At 54.2% G+C, this 18,469-nt stretch overlaps 4 protein-coding genes across 4 annotated transcripts; 3 read left to right on the top strand and 1 right to left on the bottom strand.

The window, feature by feature from the left end:
* Positions 1 to 3,352: 3,352 nt before the first annotated feature.
* ColSpa_09956 (serine/threonine-protein kinase SCH9) lies at positions 3,353 to 4,582 on the top strand (the record flags this gene model as incomplete). The annotated part of the gene is made up of 2 exons (XM_049276168.1): positions 3,353 to 3,604; positions 3,710 to 4,582. 2 exons carry the CDS (start codon positions 3,353 to 3,355, stop codon positions 4,580 to 4,582), a joined length of 1,125 nt encoding a protein of 374 aa, XP_049132125.1.
* Positions 4,583 to 7,170: 2,588 nt separating this feature from the next.
* Positions 7,171 to 7,905, top strand: ColSpa_09957 (uncharacterized protein; the record flags this gene model as incomplete). Its single annotated transcript, XM_049276169.1, has 1 exon — positions 7,171 to 7,905. One exon carries the CDS (start codon positions 7,171 to 7,173, stop codon positions 7,903 to 7,905), a length of 735 nt encoding a protein of 244 aa, XP_049132126.1.
* A 166-nt stretch (positions 7,906 to 8,071) lies between these two features.
* ColSpa_09958 (ATPase family AAA domain-containing protein 5) lies at positions 8,072 to 11,826 on the bottom strand (the record flags this gene model as incomplete). Its single annotated transcript, XM_049276170.1, has 3 exons — positions 8,072 to 8,857; positions 8,911 to 11,700; positions 11,734 to 11,826. 3 exons carry the CDS (start codon positions 11,824 to 11,826, stop codon positions 8,072 to 8,074), a joined length of 3,669 nt encoding a protein of 1,222 aa, XP_049132127.1.
* An 892-nt stretch (positions 11,827 to 12,718) lies between these two features.
* Positions 12,719 to 15,439, top strand: ColSpa_09959 (uncharacterized protein; the record flags this gene model as incomplete). The annotated part of the gene is made up of 2 exons (XM_049276171.1): positions 12,719 to 12,898; positions 12,950 to 15,439. The coding sequence occupies 2 exons, from the start codon at positions 12,719 to 12,721 to the stop codon at positions 15,437 to 15,439; spliced, it is 2,670 nt and encodes an 889-aa protein (XP_049132128.1).
* Positions 15,440 to 18,469: the final 3,030 nt, after the last annotated feature.

Here is an 18,469-nt window from a genome sequence, read left to right on the forward strand (position 1 = left end):
CCCCCTATTCTTGGTTGGCCTTGATCCCGCTTCAGTCAATAAACCGAATCACGATAGGCAAAGATGCTGTCGTAACGACTCAGGCAGATCACGCTGGGTGATGACAACCTCCCCACTACGGGACCACCCTTCATTGGCAGTCACGGCCGCCCCCTATCCCCCATTGCAGGCTACCGGCTACTCAGTGGTAGGAATACTGGGAGGCGCTTGTCTACATGTTCGCTTGCTGGTTTGCTCGTTTGCTGCTGTGGACACCCGTCCGTGATTCGGGCGCTGGATGGCATGGCATGGCGCAGTTGCTTCGGAGCTTGCCCCGCGCCCATCCCAACTATATTCACACCTTTTGGTGATTTTCCAGGCTCGACTCTCCATACGGGTTCAAACCCCCCCAACCCACCCACCGCCAACGCTGGAGCGTCTCCACCAACTTACACCCGGTCGGCCGTCCGGAAACCGCGGGGGAGAATTTCCTGGACGGTAGTTTACGAACATGACGATTTGGGTCATCGAACTCGATCTCTCTGGGCGGTTGGCGCTGTTTTCTCTTCGGGTGGGAAGCCAAAGCCGTAGGCACTAGACGCCACTCCACCTCCTCGACGGTTATATACTTTGTATCCGCACGTGTGTGGACTGCTGATCTACAGCTACATGATGGACGACGTCAGTCTCCATCGGGAGCTCGATTGCGAAGCTCGGGACGAGGCTTCGTGTCTCCCATGACGAGCTTGAGGCGCTGCGACATATGGCGCAGTGGCTGCTGTTTCTGGTTGATACAAGTGTATCTGAGACTACTCTGGGGACTTGTCTTCCAAGTGGCTTCGTCGATTCGCATTCCTACTGCCGAGGACAATGGCATGCCGCAATGCTTGCTGATCTGGCCCATCGCTTGGCCGGCATGGCCTACGAGACCACATCGTTTAGGCTGTGCAGGGTCTTTCTTTAATTGAAGGGTCGTCCCCTTCTGTGTCAAACAGTATCGGCTTTTCAAGTGATGGCCACTGGCGCTCAGTAACGACCAGAGTTGAAAGAGACTTTGGCTGCTGTACCCTTGCTTTTTGCCCCTTCCAGATCATGCCATGAACAAAGTGAAGGACCCTCCAATGGTTGGTGTTCAGCTGGGTTGGTGTGTGTCATGAGTAATGAGGATTAAAAACCTCAGGCTCATACAGCGATGGAGGTGGTTTCAGCTATTCCAAGATTCGCTTGGGAATAAGGTGCTAGGTCCATCATATCGAATCAATCAGAAACGAATTCCCCTGAGCTCTCATGAGCAGAAAATACCATGGCAAGCCTCCTCAGGGTTGCCGGCCATCTCAGTAAGCAGACAGACGCTCCAGTCGTGCGGTCTTCCAAAGATATTTTCTGCATTTCGAAGTCACATCTTTCACTCTTCAGTGTCTAACGAGTTGGTCTATCTTCAAAGCGATGAGCTGCTCACTGGAAAGAGTGGAGTTCTGTGCCAGATGGATGTAGCCGACAGAAGGGTGACGGCACTAAAAACGGGAGCGGGCGGTACTTCCCAGTCCTTTACCGGCCAGCTTCCTCGTCTCATGGACGTCCACAGATGCATACGGGCAAGTCGACGGGAGAGTGCCTGGTAGACATGCCAGGAATGGACGCCCCCGACCTGTTTTGATATGTATCTTAACCTTGTGTCAAAAAGGCCCTGCAGTTGAGGATGAGAGACTCAGGCAGCGCACTCTCACGCTCGACACACCTGGGCCGTCTTCGGCTTCTTAGCGCTGGGGGAAACATACTTCGAGGGCTGTCGCGATATCCCCCTTCAAAGAAATCCCTTTCAAAGAATTGACATTGTTGATCACAGTTCAAGCGAGTGGCCGCGTGGGACGACTTGTGTGCAGTGCATGAGGCTCATTGCTGGCGGTGCCATTCCTCAGTCCTTTGCCCTGATTGTTCATCTCACAAGATGGAGAACCGGCGAAATTGAAGTCTTGGAGATAGTAGAATGGGAGATGTGAACGATGTAGGTCGATGGGATCCAGGTCCACATAGACAAAAGCAGTGTTGTTGTTAAATGGAAGCGTTGGACGTCGGCTACGCCTCAACGGATAACCATCTGTAATCTTTCGAACACAGGCACGGCTCGAAGACGTTCACCAATGATGGCTTACATGTTGACTGGTCTACGTGGTCCAGACAAGTCCGTTCTCTTTGCGAAAAGATGTGAACATTTCAGATGAAGGTGCCAACTACCTTTCTCTTCATCACATAGTTTCTCATTCCCCGTAGCATGAAGGGAGGATATGGCTATACAGTGATATTTAGTAGGGCTATGTCTGCTATGAAACCCCAGACCGGGCATCGCCGTGGCTTTCGATGACCTTTCCTCGCTGCCGGTATCCTCCTGCTGTGTGCAGTTTCTTCTTGGACCCCTTGATCTCGTCCACGTCAATGGGCAAGTGAGAGCAAGAGACATGGCGTAATCTTATTGGCAAGGGCATCTTTTAAGAAGCTGCGAGGCTCCGGTTCTAATGGGTCCATTTGTGTTATTCCATTTTGAGTATGGAGACTACAATCCATACAGCGCATGCGTGATTTTGACTAGTTAGGGAACCGTATAGAGTCCGATTGAGTAAATTGCAGACTGGCTGTTATGAAAGGTTTTTAACCCCCGGTCTCTTGGGAGCTCAAGACTCAAGTTTAGAAGTTGAGTTCCCAATAGTCCCGTATGGGCTAAAACGCCTCGGAAATATTCTCGCCTCTGTCGTCTAACCTCATGCGAATATTGTTCGACTTCTTAGAGTATCCCACTGTTACTAGAAGAAAGCATAGTGTAGTCTTAATGGGAAGGCTCTAGTTTTATCGACATCTATTACTCTGGACGATGATACGGTATTCGATTCTAGTTCTACCTGTTGTTTCGAAACTCTACGTTGCATTGGTCGAATCAAGCACTGTTCTACGGACACAGGTCTTAAATGTAACAAATTAGGGAGAAGCAGTGTCTAAGCATAGTCAACGAGTTGTCTTCTACAGAGGTTCTTTGGTACCGGCTTTACAAGTACTTGTTGCCTTTTGTACCCTGACCTGCTGAATACCAACGATAGACTCGTCTTTGATCTCTTCTAATCTCAACAGGTAGGGTTCATCAGGTTCAAAGAACTCGGGATTCCGAACAGCACAAGCCGCAGCAGCAACACACGCAGTCTTCAGAATAGACAAGAACATTGTGGGCGTTTGTGAACACCAATAGAACATGGAGATGATTGAACGCCAAGAGACGAGGAACTCGTATTAATAGCTGGATGTCTGCGTTCAAGCAACAGCCAGCTCAGGATAATAGCCACCACCAGACAGCTTCAACCAATTGTTAGTACCTGATACAATCCTGATGTCGATCACAAGCTCACATATCGAAATCAGCCGAAAGGGCATCTTACACGCCGTCGAGGTATACGTTGGGGGCGAGAAGTGCCTGCTGGAGTTGTATGACGGTTACAGATACGTCCCAGCGCATGATGTTGACGCGTCGTGTACTAAGGATGCCACCATTGTCAAGATTACATGCCTTGATTTCACCCAAAAGAGAAAGCTGAAGAAGTTTGCAGCAAAGGAGATGTGGCTGTCGAGAGAGGCTTGTTGTGTAAGTTGAACCCCCTTTCGTCTGTCCCCCGCTTGATTTGGCACACCCGGCGAGGGAAAGACCGCTTTAGTATTAGGAAATTTCCACTGACAAGAAACTCATTAGCGAACCGTCGTGAGATACCTCGACTATATCCCGCCCCTCAACGCCATCGTCACCGAGCAACACCCCAGAGACGGCGCCATCCGCCCGGCACGAGACCGCTTCGAGGACTCGGCGATCCTCGATATCGCCTGGGACCTCCTCCTCGCGCTCGCCTACCTCCATTCACGCGGCATCGTCCACGGTGATGTTCGACCCCGGAACGTCATCTCCTTCCCCTCGTACCCCCGTCGCGATCGCTACAAGCTCTTTGGCCACGGTCTCGTCCCGGACGTCATTAGCTACTGGCCCAAGGATGACGGCTACACGGCCCCCGAGTTTCTTGTCAGGAACGCCGAGACGCGCAAGAAGGGCAAAAAGATCAAAGGGATGGTGAAGCCGACCTTTGAGTCAGACATCTGGCAGCTTGGCATGCTTCTCTGGCATTGTCACCGCTACGGCACCCACTGGGACTCTGAGATTGTCTCGTCGCGAAAGAACAGCTGGCAGTCCGAGAACCTCGTCCAGCCCGACCTCACACTTGGATCGGTCAATCCGATGAAGGGGATCAGGCCATTGGCATTCCGAGCCAAAGGCTGCGAGGGCTCAGGCCATGGTTGGTTGCAGCAATTGCTGCCTAACATGCTCGATGAGAATCCCCTTGGGCGATCGACCGCCAAGGAGTTGCTCCAGCAGATGCAGAGCCAGAGGTGTTACGCTGTAGAGAAGAAAGAGTTGGAAGAGGACGTGGAAGACATGAAGGATGTCGTAAGGGCTGCGAAAAAGGAGCTCTGGGAGAGAAGTCTCCTTGGGAAGGTCGCCATGGCGGCAAAACGGGTGCAGGTGGGTTTCACTCGGTTCGTTCTCCTGGTTGCTCTTTTGTGCCACATATTGTAGATTACTTGTCTTTCTATGGTTTGAGAAAGGAGTTGGGTGTTATTCCTCACATTATGTTAGACGGTCTGGCTTCCATTTTGCGATGTTGTAGCCGGATGCCGTAAATATTTAGGTATAACAAAGCTATTGTAAGCTAATGGATCTTGTGGAAATCCTTTTTCCTTCTGATGACTGATCTGTGAAGTAGATTGCCCTATTTGCCGTTATACCCATCGAAGTGGGTAGTGGTAGCCTTGATCATGCCACAATTCATGTTCTCAAACCAAAATACCTGCGAGACGAAAGTCATGCCCAACAGCACGAAACACCCTCTCATCCCCGCCACAGCCACACAACCAGGCCATGCTTATTATCTACCTTCACACTAGAACCTACTCACAACTCCGCGATGACGTCGTTTGTGGACCAGTTGCTCTAAAAGAATACTATGTGACAGTCATTAAAGCTCGGTCGAATCATGCTGAAGGTAGAGTTTGGAGGATGGGCTAGGTAGGCTGGATGTCATTTCTGAATTTCCATCTCGTTTCTCCTTCGTATATGTCATGTATCAAGTGAAGTAAGATGGTGATTCGGGTGGTTCTAGTCTGCAGTTGGCAAATAGCAACGAAACTTCATCACGACGATGATATTTGTGCCTCAAGTGTTAGTCAACCACATCATGGAGGGAAGGAATGAATAGCTAGTGAGACTGAGAGCTGTGGTGAGTGTCTCTGGATGCAAGCAATGTCATTTTTCTCATTTCATCTGTTCCTCTCATGACAGTGAGGGCGCAACTTGATAGATGCATGGCCCGAACCACTCGTGCACAAGTATATGCTGACGTCTGTCGCTCGCAAAGAACGTAGACATACAATCGCGAATGTTGATTCCTTAACCTCCCACTCACCAGAGCGAACCGTCGCTCTAAGCCGTGGCGATCTGTTGTCACACCCGACGGGATCGCGACGCCTAGCCAATCACCAGCCATCACGTCACACCACGCACGCTGGCTAGTCCGCATCGATCGCTCACGCTTTCCATCATTCGTCCTTCTCTTTGCTGTGTCTCATCTGGACCAACTCAACGGCCGACACACCTTCTTCTTCCTCATCCAATCGTCTCGCCGTCCGACGGTAAGGACTGAGGCTCGCCCTCTCTCTCCCTGCCCGAATCCAACCCCATCTTCACCGGGACGTGCCTCTGCCGATCAGCGTTGCAATGCAGATGTGCATCAACTTCCCAGATTGCCTGTCCCAAAAAGAAGCTGCGGCTCCTTCGTCCGAGGCCAACTCAATCGCTCGATCGGAGACACATACCTGAATGCGCTTCCCACCATCGGTGGGCAGCGGAACAGTTGGGAGGCAACAGATAGGAGAGAAGCGAGCAAGGTTCTTTCCATCCGGACTCCCGACGTGCGTGGCCCTCGGTACGTTAACCGCATCAGAGTTCCGGGGAACAAATCCGTGCCAGGGAAGGTTTGTCTCGCCCTTCCCTGTCCGTCCGCGCGCACAACTGTCCAAGTGGCATCACCACTGCACCGCGGGCTCTCCGTCATGCAAGAAGCATCACGTTTCCCCCCCATCGTTCTGGGGCTGATTTCCCCGCAAGCTCGGGAGATGTGACCAGTGGTTGTGTCCTTGACGTAACGCAACGTAGAAATTGACAGGCAGTTTGGCAGTCTTGAAATGAATCGCAGTCTTTGATATATCCTTCTGCCAGGACCCTTACCCACATTTCTTCGGTCTGTTTCCTCTGACCGACTCTCAGACCGTCTGATAAAAGCCACCCCCTTCTTACCGTCTCGACCCTTTGCCCGCCCATCCTCCCAAAGATCTTAACCTTCATCCAACTGCCACTCTATCTCCGTCCGTCCCCAGCAACCCAAGGCCCAACCCGCCCCTCCGTTCGCCGCCGGTCTCAAATCTTGACTCGCTGCTCTTCGTTACCCCCTCTACTCCGCAAGATAGATCCCTGTGTTGACGGCATCGTCCCGAGCCAGCCGTAGACCGGACTGTTTTCTACATCTCCCCCCCCCCCCCCCCCCCCCCCCCCCCCATTGCGTGGTTTTACGCACAGCCGCCGCCGCTACCACCGTTCGTATCGGTTTCCGGTACTATGCCATAGCAGACGCTGCACTCTTCGCCTCCTGCGTGATCCCAAAACCGAGCCAAACACCAAGATCTGCATACTGGGTTGACCCCCGCTTGGATGATCCTCCTCTTCAGAGTTCGGGCTCTGATACCGGGGGAAGAAGCCCAACGTGCCGGTCTAAAGTTTCATTACCTTTGCATTGCCCAGCTTCACTCACAGCCATCATCATTTCACTGCTCATTGATTTTCATTTCAGTTGGCGTCCCCCCTTTCTGAGCACCCCGACCGAAGCTCTCTTCTCTGTTTTCTCTCCTCTCCCGACCGCGGCGTGAGCTTCGAAACGAGATCACCATCTATACCCAAGTCGGCCGGACCTCCTGACGGCGTCAACCACCCGAGACATCTCACAATAGTTCACACCTACCGACTCACCGCCTCCCTCTTCCTTGCGCATGTCTCACTCCAGCCGTGACACCCGCAGTGGCGCCCTAACCAGAACCCGGGACGACAACACAACCATGACCCGGACGCGGCGCTCCTACTCCCCCTCCTTCCGCTCCCGCTCCTCCTCCGCGGGACCCCGCGAACACCGACGTCCCGGCATTAAGACCGCCGCAGTCTTCATCGCCGCCGTCGCCGTCGCCACCATCTGCGTCCACAAGTTCTGGCCGCGCGGCATCGTCCACTCCAAGAAGGAAAAATGGGAGCACTCGTCCTCGCCCTCGGGCCGCCGCTCGCGCAGGCGCAACGCCATACGCGACCGTCACAACGGCTACATCGACTACGACGACCACAATGTCTTTGATCGCAACGACTACCCGCGTGACGACAGGAGGAGGCTGCCCGAGAGGGAGTATTATCCGCCCCGCAGCCGCAGCGACGGGCGGCCGAGGGGCTACGAAAGCGACAGCGACGGGGACTCGTATTACTCCGACGACTACCTGCCTTCTCCAAGTGAACGCTTTTCGAAGAGGCGGGGGACGATCGAGGGGGACCGCCGAGGGAGGTCACGCAGGGTCGGCCCAGAGGAGGACAACGAGGTGGTTCGTTATGAGAAGCAGTCAAACAGGTCAGAGGCGGATAGGAGTCGTTTCGAGGAAGAGCGTCCGCAGCGGCCGCGATACAACGAAGCTGTTGAGGATTGGAGCCGGCGGGGAAGTCAACGGTATCCGTCTCCGTCGGACGAGCGGGGCTATAGAGGCGAGCCCGAGTATGCAGACAGGAGGTCCCGGCGAAGGTCAGATAACTTCTAAAAGAGACGGTAGTCCATGTCAGTCAACAGACCCGGTTTCCGATATGCAGCATTTTGCGATTCCGTGTGTCAGAGTATGCATCTAGCCATGTTATTTGAGGTAGATATCCAGCCAGGTCTAATGCCATTCCATATATCCTTCAACTCCTCCACTTAACCTCGCTTTCTCAACTTCTATTGAATTCAGCCATTTCATCACACGTCATCGACTCCACGCTCATAACTGGCGCTGTCATCTCCCCACCAGCTTCGTTTGCGTCCACTTCATTCGCGCCTACAGGACTTGACCCTGGGCTCATCAGGCTCATTTCTTCGTCCACAGCCGCTTGCCAGCTTTCGCCACCGGTTCTCATCACCAAAGGTGTACTCAGTTCCGCGGCAAAGTAGTTCTCCTTGCGCGCATTGCCGCGCGCAACACCTTCTAGAGCCGAGTACGCAGCGCGAGTACTCCGCATTCGCTTACCTGGCCTACCACTTTCGCTGAGCAGGCCGCTTCGTTGCATCCGGTCCTGCATCAGACGATGATCGTAGCCTATGATTCCACGCACGTAGGGCGCTACTTCGAGAGTGATCATCCGCATTGTGCGGTCAAAGACTGATGGCTCCAGACTGGCGGACACCGCAGCTGAAGCCTTCTCCGAGACAGCGATTGGGTCGAAAGCATATGCCATGTCATAGCGGTTGATGACCGTGTCCCGGGTAGGATGGACAAAAGAATGTCTCATTCGTCGGATCGCGCTGTCCTCTTGGAAGCAATCCATTTTGGCTAAAGTATCGTTCTTGAAAGGTGCGGTTTGAAGAGCCTGTCGAGCTCCGCACTTGAGACTGGTGGCGATGGCTTTGGCCGTGCAGGTATAAGTCGTCAGAGGCGGAGCCTCTAGCAGGCGGCGTCCCATGATGAAGTCGTCGCGTGCTTTAACCGGGATCCCTGGTTGAGTAGGATCAAGTGGTTCCTACAACCACGTTAGTTGCATCACCGCCATCGATTGTTTGTATGTCAACTCACCTGGAATCTGAGTCCAAAGTCACCGCCAGAGCAGAGATCGGCTGCGCTCATGAGATCGGAAAACTCTGAAAACGCATCCAGCGCTGCGGCTCTGTCCCCAGCCGAGGACGTCGCCACGTTGTCTGCCCATGACACCATGTCGAGGGACTCGTGCCAATTTCCCAGGTCCATCTCTAGGCCCTGCCAGCATTGATTCATCAACTCCTCTTCAGCAGCATGGGGGCTAGAGACGATTGCAGGATCACGGCTGACCCAACCCATACCCTCCAAATACGTTCCTTCGCTGACCACGCGCACAACATCACCGTTTTCGTCAGTGTCGCAGCCCTTTGGCCATCTCGGGTAAAACCAGTCAAAACCGCCGCGACGGTCGCCAACTCCAAGCTGACACCAATAGTTGAGTTCCATCAATGACGCTCGGAGGTCGTAGCCCTTCGATTCGTAAAGCGCACTCACGGCTGCTCGACGAAGAGCATGGCCTTCATTGGCAGCGATGAGAAGCAGAGTATCGACTGCCAAGATCTCTGGCGGTGGTGTGAATCGGAGGATTCCATACAGGACGAAGTTGTGGAATGGCACCAGAGTCTCGTCGTTGCAGGTCATGACAAAGGGCCTCTTAGACTGAGCAATCAAGCTCACGATGGTCGCCCAAAATTGCTTGTCTTCTTCGTAAAGCACATCCACTTCTTCGAGAAGAATCAACGACTGCTTCTGGCTTTGTGTCTTTGCCTTTACAGATTTGGCTGCCACGGTGGATTGCTCCGTTGTTTCAGGCTGAACTGTGACTTTGGGCTTGGCCGCCGTCTTGAGTTTGAAGAACGATGTCATGGTGCCTTGCTTGCCAGATTTGATGTCGTTTGCCGTGTCGTTGTCGACGTTGTCTCCGCCGTCACCCTGGCCGTTCTGGCGGTGCTGTTGGACAAGGTGATTCTGGGTCATATCTCCAACCTTTTCCATTACATCCTTACCGTTGCGGCGACTGCTGGCATTGATCTCAAAAACCTCGAAACCAAGCTCCTTTGCAACAGCGTACACCGCAGCCGTCTTTCCACAGCCGTGAGGTCCACTGAGAACCACTGCATTGGTGAGGCGGCTCGCGTCCTTGCCAACGTCCTTGCGAACCACAGTCTTCTTCGCGCTGCCATGAACAGGTGTTGGCAGCCAGTCATCCTCGTCGTCCGAAATAGCGGGCAGAAACTCTGCTTCATCACCACTCGATACAATAAATCCATCCAGCTTGTTGCGCTTCCTCTTCTTCTTCGTTGCTGAACCAGGCTTGGAAGTAGACTTTTGATCTGCAATGGGTGCACCGGTATCGACGGACTGGACTTTGAGGGTTTGCAACCACTCTTTCAGTAGCACACCTTCCTGGCCGCTCTGGAGGACCTCTTCTGCACAGATCGGCGCATATTTATGGGCCCAGGGAAGTTCCTCGCATTGCGACCTGTCGTAAGCTGAGAGGTTGGTTTCCAGCGAGTTGTAAAGGCGAGCAACTGCGGGGTGAGGTTTGCGGGTAGATGCAGTGAGTAGTTCATCGTCGCTATCTTGGCTCGAGCTGAGCGGCAGGTGAGACCGCAGTTCAGGTCTGATTCTCTGGCGGAGTTTGCGACCACTTTCAAAGTGCTTCTCAGGCAGTCGGAGCTCTGGCGGTGGAGGTGGCTCATAGTCGTCAGTGGCTTCCTGGATTGTCTTTGCGATGTTGAGGGTGTCGAATGACCTGGAGAGCTGATCTATGACAGACTCTCCCGGAAAGATGTTTGTGGGTTGTCCTTTTGACTTCCTGGACGAAAGACTCTTGTGATGCCTTGCTGGCAGGTGCTCTTCGCCAGGCGACAAACCCCTGACATGCGCAGTTCCCTGGGCTGGCCACGCTGGATGACATGCACCTGGCACTTTGAGTCCCATGGATCGAACGCCAAACTGCGGAAGCTGAACCTTGCCAGCCGCTGGAGTCAACCGCTGCTTCTTGGGGGAGCAGGGGGTTGAAGAAAAAATGGTGGCCCTGGGCTGCTTTGGAGGAGCGGGAGGCGTCTCTGCTGACTTGACAGCGTTTTTCGACTTCGCGAGGAAAAGAGGATGCGTGTTGTTTGCCTTCATTTTGTCTTGGTCCGGTTTGGGAGCTTTGGAACGAGGCTTTCGAGGAGTGGTTTTCGTCGGAGTTGTCTTGGTCTGCGAGGGAGTGGCAAGGATCTGCTCGATTTTCGGACCAATTCGTTCGCGCGACTCTGTATCAGCCCCGTACTTGATTGTTACAATGCGAGATTGCTTAGTTGGCGATTTGGTAAACTTTGCGCCTTTGACCGTATCTGCAGGGCCTGGTTTTGGCTTCGGCGGTGACCCAATAGTACCGGTCTTGGGGTTGAACTTGAGAACCTTCGTAGGCTTTGACGGCTCGACCTTTCCCGTACTCGGAGCCAAGGTCTCTGTTGACTGCGGGTATCCGTCGGCATTAACTGCTGAAGTAGGGGCCTGGAGTGGGGGCAGAGCAGTGTTGTTGGCAGGCGATGGCGCAGGAAGAGGCGTTCGCGGGATTTCGTTAACAAGGGATGTCAATGGCACGCCATTGGCCTGTGAGAAGTTGTTGGCTATTGCGACAGCTGGGGCAGGCTGTATCTTCCTGGGGCGTCCCCTCTTCTTCCCAGAGCTAGGAGGGTTGCCGCCGCCTGTCTTCTGCCTTTTACTACCGTGTCCATCCTCGCCAATGTCCGACGAGTAAGGTTCGACATCGCTCGATGGTTGCTGCGACGTGCGCGTCTGCTTCTTTGATCGCGCCTCTGCATTCTTCGGAGTCTGTTCGTTAGTACCTTGAAGTTGGTCGTTTACCGCTGGATCGGGTTTCGAGGCATCGGCGTTCTTTCCTGGGACGAAGAATGGATGGAGCTTCTGATTGGAGACGTCCAGGCCTTCTGGAGCCATGTTGGCCACCAAAAGGGTTCCCATGAGTCCAGGGGATGCTGTAGTTGGGAAGACTCCTCAGCATATGTTGAGAAAAAGAGCGCGAGGTGGAGAGGGAGGGAGGGAGAGGGAGAGAGGCGGGTTGTGTGGTGGTGGACATTGGAACTTACGCTGGAGCCGTCGCACCTTCAGAATACGTCAGAGGGCATGCGACCGGATAGACGCTGCGAGGTATGAAGGGAAACGGAATCTAGAAGGAATTGCAACTTCCTCGGCGCCGACAATCATTTAAAAAACAAAACTGGCATAGGACAAGCCCTTTCAACTCGGATGTATAACATAAAGCAACCTTGGAGGAGTTGTCGTGGTGGGTGGGTTGTCTATTGAAGAATCACCCCCAGTCGCGTTTTCAACCGCGTCCCAATCGCTGGGGACGGCAGCGCGTACCGCGACTTCCATTAACCACACTTTAGACTTCTGTCCAGGATGAGTGCACCAGCCACATGATCCACTTTGATGACGGAGTAATGTCAGCCACACCTTACCTAAGGTACGCATGAAGGTATCCACATCGGCCATCTTTCACCTATCGCCGATGCTTTCGTCTGACTATCTTATCGATATCGGTGGTCGGATGGTGGCTTAATCCGACAACAGAATCCCATCGATGCGCGCACTGTGGTTCTTCGCATTATTCTCCCGTACATGACAGTGCGAGACTATCCTGCTTTTTGTGGCTGCACCCCACCACGGCAGAGTCCTCCCAACTTTTTTTTTCTCGAGATCGAAGCCATCACTTACACTGCCGGGTCCTTGAGCTTGACCAGAGCCATTGCAGTTGCACCTAGACCCAGGCACTGCCAATAACCCAGAAGAATCGCTGTCATAACCTGAAGCTTTTCGAAAATCCAAAATGGCTCCCACTTTCCGTATCCACCGACCAGACGTTCTGGCTTCTCTGCCTCGTCCGCTCGACCATACAAAGGGCCAGTACCATATCGGAGAGGTCTACACACAAAAGCCTGGCTCGAAGAAGAGAAAGAGGTTGGAGGTCGTTGTCGGTGTCGACGGAGAAGCAGCAAATATCTATCATGTGAGTACTCTGATCTCTCAACCCATCACGGCATCCGATTAACCCTGGTAGGTCCCTTCCTCCGGTCTGCGAACATCCTACCCGATCCCGCCTCAAGAGTCCTTCACTTGCGCGCCGCATTCGATTCGATACCAGGGAGCCGGCGCAAGCGGTCGCGACAACTACACATACCTCTCGACGCAAGACTCGACAGGCGCAAAGGTCACCCTCTGCCGCGATGCCATCGACGTAACCGGCAAGACGAACTCTACCAGCACATCCCAGCGAGTGCGCCACAAGTCCCCGATCACCTACCTCTTCACGTCGTCTGCTGTTGATACTACTGTTGTGAGCGACGTCTCGCAATCCGAGAGGGGCGACGTGCTTGGCCTTTGCAGAGACGGGCAGGTTCTATGCTTGGACGGAGAAGCTTTAGAGCAGAAGTGGAGCGCATCTTCCTACAACCTGTGCAAAGATCTGCTTCCATCGACCATCTCCAAGTATGAGGTCGAGTTTTCTCTCCACGCTGCGGCCTCAGAAGTCCTTAATGGGCTGTTCCAGGGCAGGCAAGACGCCTTTGGCTCTTTTGGGCGGCAGATCGACCCCAAGACCTTCAACCCGGACGTACTCGCCATAGTCGTCCGTACCAACAGCGAAGACTCGACCTCGAGGTTCCTCATCATTCTCGGCGTCCTGCCGACTGTCTCTTCGCAGCCATTGGTCCAACTTCACGTTACGCCCTTGCCTTCTCAGGATGATGTCGTAGCCGAGGCCGCTACCTACCAACTTCACATCCAGTCTGGAAAGCTCCTCCAACTGTCCGGTGCTGTCCTCCGAACCTACGACCTTACGAGTGCCGTACCCAAGTTGCAGGGTCGCTTGCCTTTGCCCGAACTCACCTCATTCCTCCAGCTGTCAGAGCACTCAGTCCTCTGCCTGTCCAAGAACTCTGCTAGTATGATGAACCCCACGTTCCACTCAGTCCAGGCTTCGACAGCGATCCAGCTTCCCGAAAGTACCGAGCAGCAAAAGCCAACTCTGATCACCTTCCTATCCAAGTTGGACATGGCAGTTGCGGTTGTTGGCAACACTCTGGTTTCCATTCAGATTGAGCGCCCCAAGTCCCACGGCAAGGAAGGTCTTCTTATCGACTCCATTGGACGAGGCTTACCGAGATCGGATCGCGTACCAGCAAGCCTGCCCAAGACTGGAAACTCGACGTTCGAAGACTACCTTCCCGGAACACTGTCCGACGAATACGTCAAGGAATCATTGGCAGATGTGGAGAAGGCGGACGGATACCTCCTGGCACAGGACTGGAAGGCCTTCGAGGGTCTCTTGGCACAGCGATTCGGAGTTGCCATCGACCAAGACGCCGAGGTTACTGGAGGCCAGACGCCCGACTGGAAGTGGCTGGAACGTTCTGACAAGTATCCTGCAGTTGACCGCCGGTGGGTGCTGTACGCCATCAGCAGAGTGTTCTCGATGGATACTCAGGCTGTGGAAGGTGGTCTCCTTCGCTGCATGCTCCCCGCGAGCAATGTCATGATCTATCTCATCGCTGCCGGCCATCTCACCAACGCCAACATGTCTGCCGCCTTCAAGAGCGAGCTGGCCGAGGTGGCTTCTAAGGAATCGATCATCGACAAGCTTGTCCAGCGACTTGTTGACATGGATCCGGCCATGGAGCTTCTCTTGAACTACGTCTCAGCCACCAAGCTTGGCGAGAAGGAGCTCCTCCTGGTCATTCGTATCATCATGCGTAGCCTCGACCAGCAGTCGAGACTTTTGCTCCCTGCACCCACGGAGACAAAGGAGGAAGAGTACGTGGCGATGGAGATTGATCATCTTGAGAAGGAGCTCGAGCTGGCCGAGTATCACTTGGGCGACGACTCGAACCTCCGCGCACGAGCCCTGACGACGGCCTTTGAGAAGCTCTCCAACTACTCTTCAATCGCTACAGTGCGGGCTCTTCGTGAAACCTTCAACCCGACGGAGGTCTTGTCACTCATCCACTTGCTGCGGGTGCAGCTTATTGGTAGTGCCTGGACATCAAGGTACGTCGACGCGACAAACTTCGACAAGGACGAGGCCGCGAGAGCACCACCAGATGGCGCCATCTCGCTCATCGCGGAACTTCTGTCCCGATGCATTGATTCCGTCGGACCCAGCGGATGGCTTACAAATGGCACATCCCTGGGTGACCGTGCGGACGCGGCCGACTTCATCACGGCACTGAAGCTCGAAGTCAGCGCAGCCTTGGAGGGCCTGAACGAGGCCGTCTACCTGGACGGTATCGTCGGCGAGGCGGTTCAATACGGCAGAGCAGTCAAGGCTGGAGTCAAGACGGCTCCTTCCGGGCGTGCGCAAGCCCTTGCTAAGCCGGTATCGCTGGATGTCGAGAGCTCGCCTCATCTGCCTTTGGGGCTCGTGTCCAAGCAGAACGTGTCCAACCTCAAGATTGTCTCGGGCGGTGAGGTGCTCGAGAGGAGCTCCCGTGAGAAGGGACATTTGCTGAGTCAGAAAGTCAAGGCATACTCTCTGGAGAGAATCTCCATTTGAGCCGCATGTCAGACGGCGATGTGTGTCAAGGAACCACCCACACCCACATGTGAGATTACGGGCTTTGGAGTTAAGGCTGAACACAAAAAGAGGGGATGGCGCTGCACGGACTGATTGATCCGGGGCAATGCAACGCGCCCTGTGGCAGTGAACCAAAAATGAAGATCAAAAGATGGAAAAAGGAAATAGATGTCAGGAGACGAGTCAGAAGCCCTGAAAAGATACCAAATGAACGGATACCGAAGCGTACATTTTCTCCCTCGTCGCCGCGATGCGACACCGGTTCCAGTCGGTGAAGCTATCCGACAGGCGACTGACTGAGAGCCGCACATGGTTAGCATAATAAAGTTTGCATTGATCTAACAATCGACGAAGCTCTAGCGCAGCTGACATGAAGATGACCCGGCAGGGCTGGTTGGTTAAGGTCGTGGCAGCTCTCTCCGTATGACACCGACGGTAAAGTTCAAAGGGGTCCGATTCGTCCGGTGTTCAGGCCAAGACTAAGATGCAGTTTCCCATGGTGAATGTACACAGTTTGTCGAGCTACTCGACTGGTCTCTAAACATCCATTTCCATCTCCAGGCCTGAGCTTGACACATTCTGCTGAATCAGCTGTATCAAAGCTAAGATCCGACCTTTGGCTTTCCTCGACCGGCCATTGTCGCAAAGTCAGGCGATCGAGAGCATAGCAACAACGTTTTTTTGAATTACCAAGCCAAGCGTCTTGTCTTTGCAGTTAGTCCATCCCTCGGCTTGCCAACGGGCATGTGGCAGAGATGGTCAAAGGGCGATGATCCCGACAGAGGGCATACCGGTACCGACGCAAAGAGGCCCAAGCTCTCTTGGACTCGCGTTTCGAAAGACGTGGACATGCCTACCGGCGCAAGCTCCCGTCCAAAGTCCCATTCGCTGGGCGGGTTGCTGCCTGGCCAGTGGTGAAGTTGAGATGCCGAGGAAAATCTGACAGCCTCACTAGTCTCACCAGCCTAGCAGCCCACCATACGAAACCCCAGGAAGAGATGGGAAAGGGAGAAAGAGTGACTATCGATTTCCCGCCCTCCGAATGGGACCATGCAGATGGTAGGGTGGTGGCTTTGCACATTCGGGGCGCTGCCACCGTGGAGAGCGTGGGCAAAGCTCGAGATGCTTCGCTGGCCACGCTTCTGGTTGGTGCTGACAACAGGCGACAGCTCTTGTCGAATGGTTAGTGCTGTATGGCTGTGGACAGCTACGACGCTCAGAATCCATTCACCGAGCCTGATTCTGCGCTTGATGTGGCTTATCGGGCAGCTTGCTGCAACACTACTGCATGACTAGCGAATATCTTCTGCTGCTGGCCACTCATCCTGCGGCCAGATAGGAAAAGGCAAATATCGGTACTCTGCAGGAAGAGTATCAGGAATCAGCAGCAATAGATCACGACGAATTGACGAACCCCGTGTAGGATGGGCAGGCAGGACAAGAAGCAAGGTTCGCGTGAAGACGCATGGCGGACAAGGAGAAGGAGGTTGCGCAAAGCCCAGTCATGCGCTACAGGAGGAGACAAGAGATCAGATCATCTGGGAAGCAATGGCGCAGACGAGAGAAAGAGTTGGGTGGGTTTGTCGGAGACGCAGCGAAAAGTGCATGTTTCCGACACGGTTTCTGCAAGGCAAGACACGACATGCAAACCGACAAGCGACGGTTCTGTTGCCGCGAGGATGTTCGTCAGCAGAAACTCTGGACGTGGTCTCGTCGTTTCGAGCTCCGTGCGTCTTGTGCTCTCGTGTTTCTGTAGGTAGGGGGATGCAGCTGCTGGCGAAGTGGCTTTCGAAACGGACGTCTGGGTTTCTGACTGAGCAATGTTTGCCCGTTTGCCATTGGAACATGGCTCACAGACCCTTGACGGACCGAACGGACCAGAGCTTCTAGAAGCCTGCGTTAGCGCCTCTTCGTGTTGGAGTCTCGATTCGATACGGCGGCAGCCCACCGGAGACGCCTTTTGGTCTAGCGAGGCCAAGACGAACCGACATGCAAACCCGAACCCAGACGCCCTTTTTGCCCCCCCGTATTCCAATCGGTTCCAATGCTGCAAGCGCTGCAAGTTCTGTTCCGTATTCTGCGCAGCAAGTCGAACGATACCCACATTCACTGGACCCGTTTCTTACGGGTATGCAAGACACGAACATGAGCATGAACCGGGGGGTTTACGAGGACGAGGACGAGGACACGAGGGGGCCTTTCTCGATTTATTACTTGCCGTCTCGGGGACCGCCGATGGAGAGAGACAGAGAGAGGGAAAGAGAGAGAACCAACGGCCCCCAGACGGTCCCAGTGCTTGTGTTGCTCTTGTCAGAGCGCCTTCGTGTGTACATAGTACCCTTGTCTGCCTTGCTGCAGCTTGCCGCGCAGTGTTCGTGAGCGCACAGCGTCAGCCGGGGGGCCAAGAAGGGTTCAACCATCTTCCCGCGCTCACGTCGCTGTGTCGTGCACCGTCTCCGGGGTTTTGTTCGCCGGTGCTTGGGGTTCTGCCTTGGCTTTGGCTTTCCACCTTGCTGACCATGATGGCTTTTCTGGGTTGCATTCTTCTTCGAGGCTTTGCAAGGGGCTCTCTCTCTCTGCGAGTCCTGCAAAGGGGCCTCGGGGAGTTAGCGAGCGCGGCGGGCCAAGAGAAGTCAAAGAAGTCCCCTCTCTCTCGATTCATCCAGACGGGTGGCGCAGCCGTCAACAGGGACACCCCAGCCGCCCAGGGAGCATCCCCAGAGTAATGGTGACGATGCAAGAAATCGAACCCGGACCATGGTTGGCCAGCATGGCGAGGGGCTGAGGTGCCATCGCCTTGCAATCCCACTGAGAATACCTCTGTGCCCATACCCACACGCTATCTAGGTACAGCATGCAGGGCCGAACCTCCCCTGTCGTTAGCATGACGACTGTGATGAAGGTTGAGGTGAACCGCTGCATTGGCAAAGCAGCCTTATCGGGAAACAAAGGTATCTCATAAACGCGTCGTGTGCTATTTCAAGCGCCTCCATATGAGACTCTTCATAT

This window comes from Colletotrichum spaethianum, assembly GCF_022836535.1.
Source record: "Colletotrichum spaethianum MAFF 239500 DNA, contig32, whole genome shotgun sequence".
Classification (NCBI taxonomy): domain Eukaryota; kingdom Fungi; phylum Ascomycota; class Sordariomycetes; order Glomerellales; family Glomerellaceae; genus Colletotrichum; species Colletotrichum spaethianum.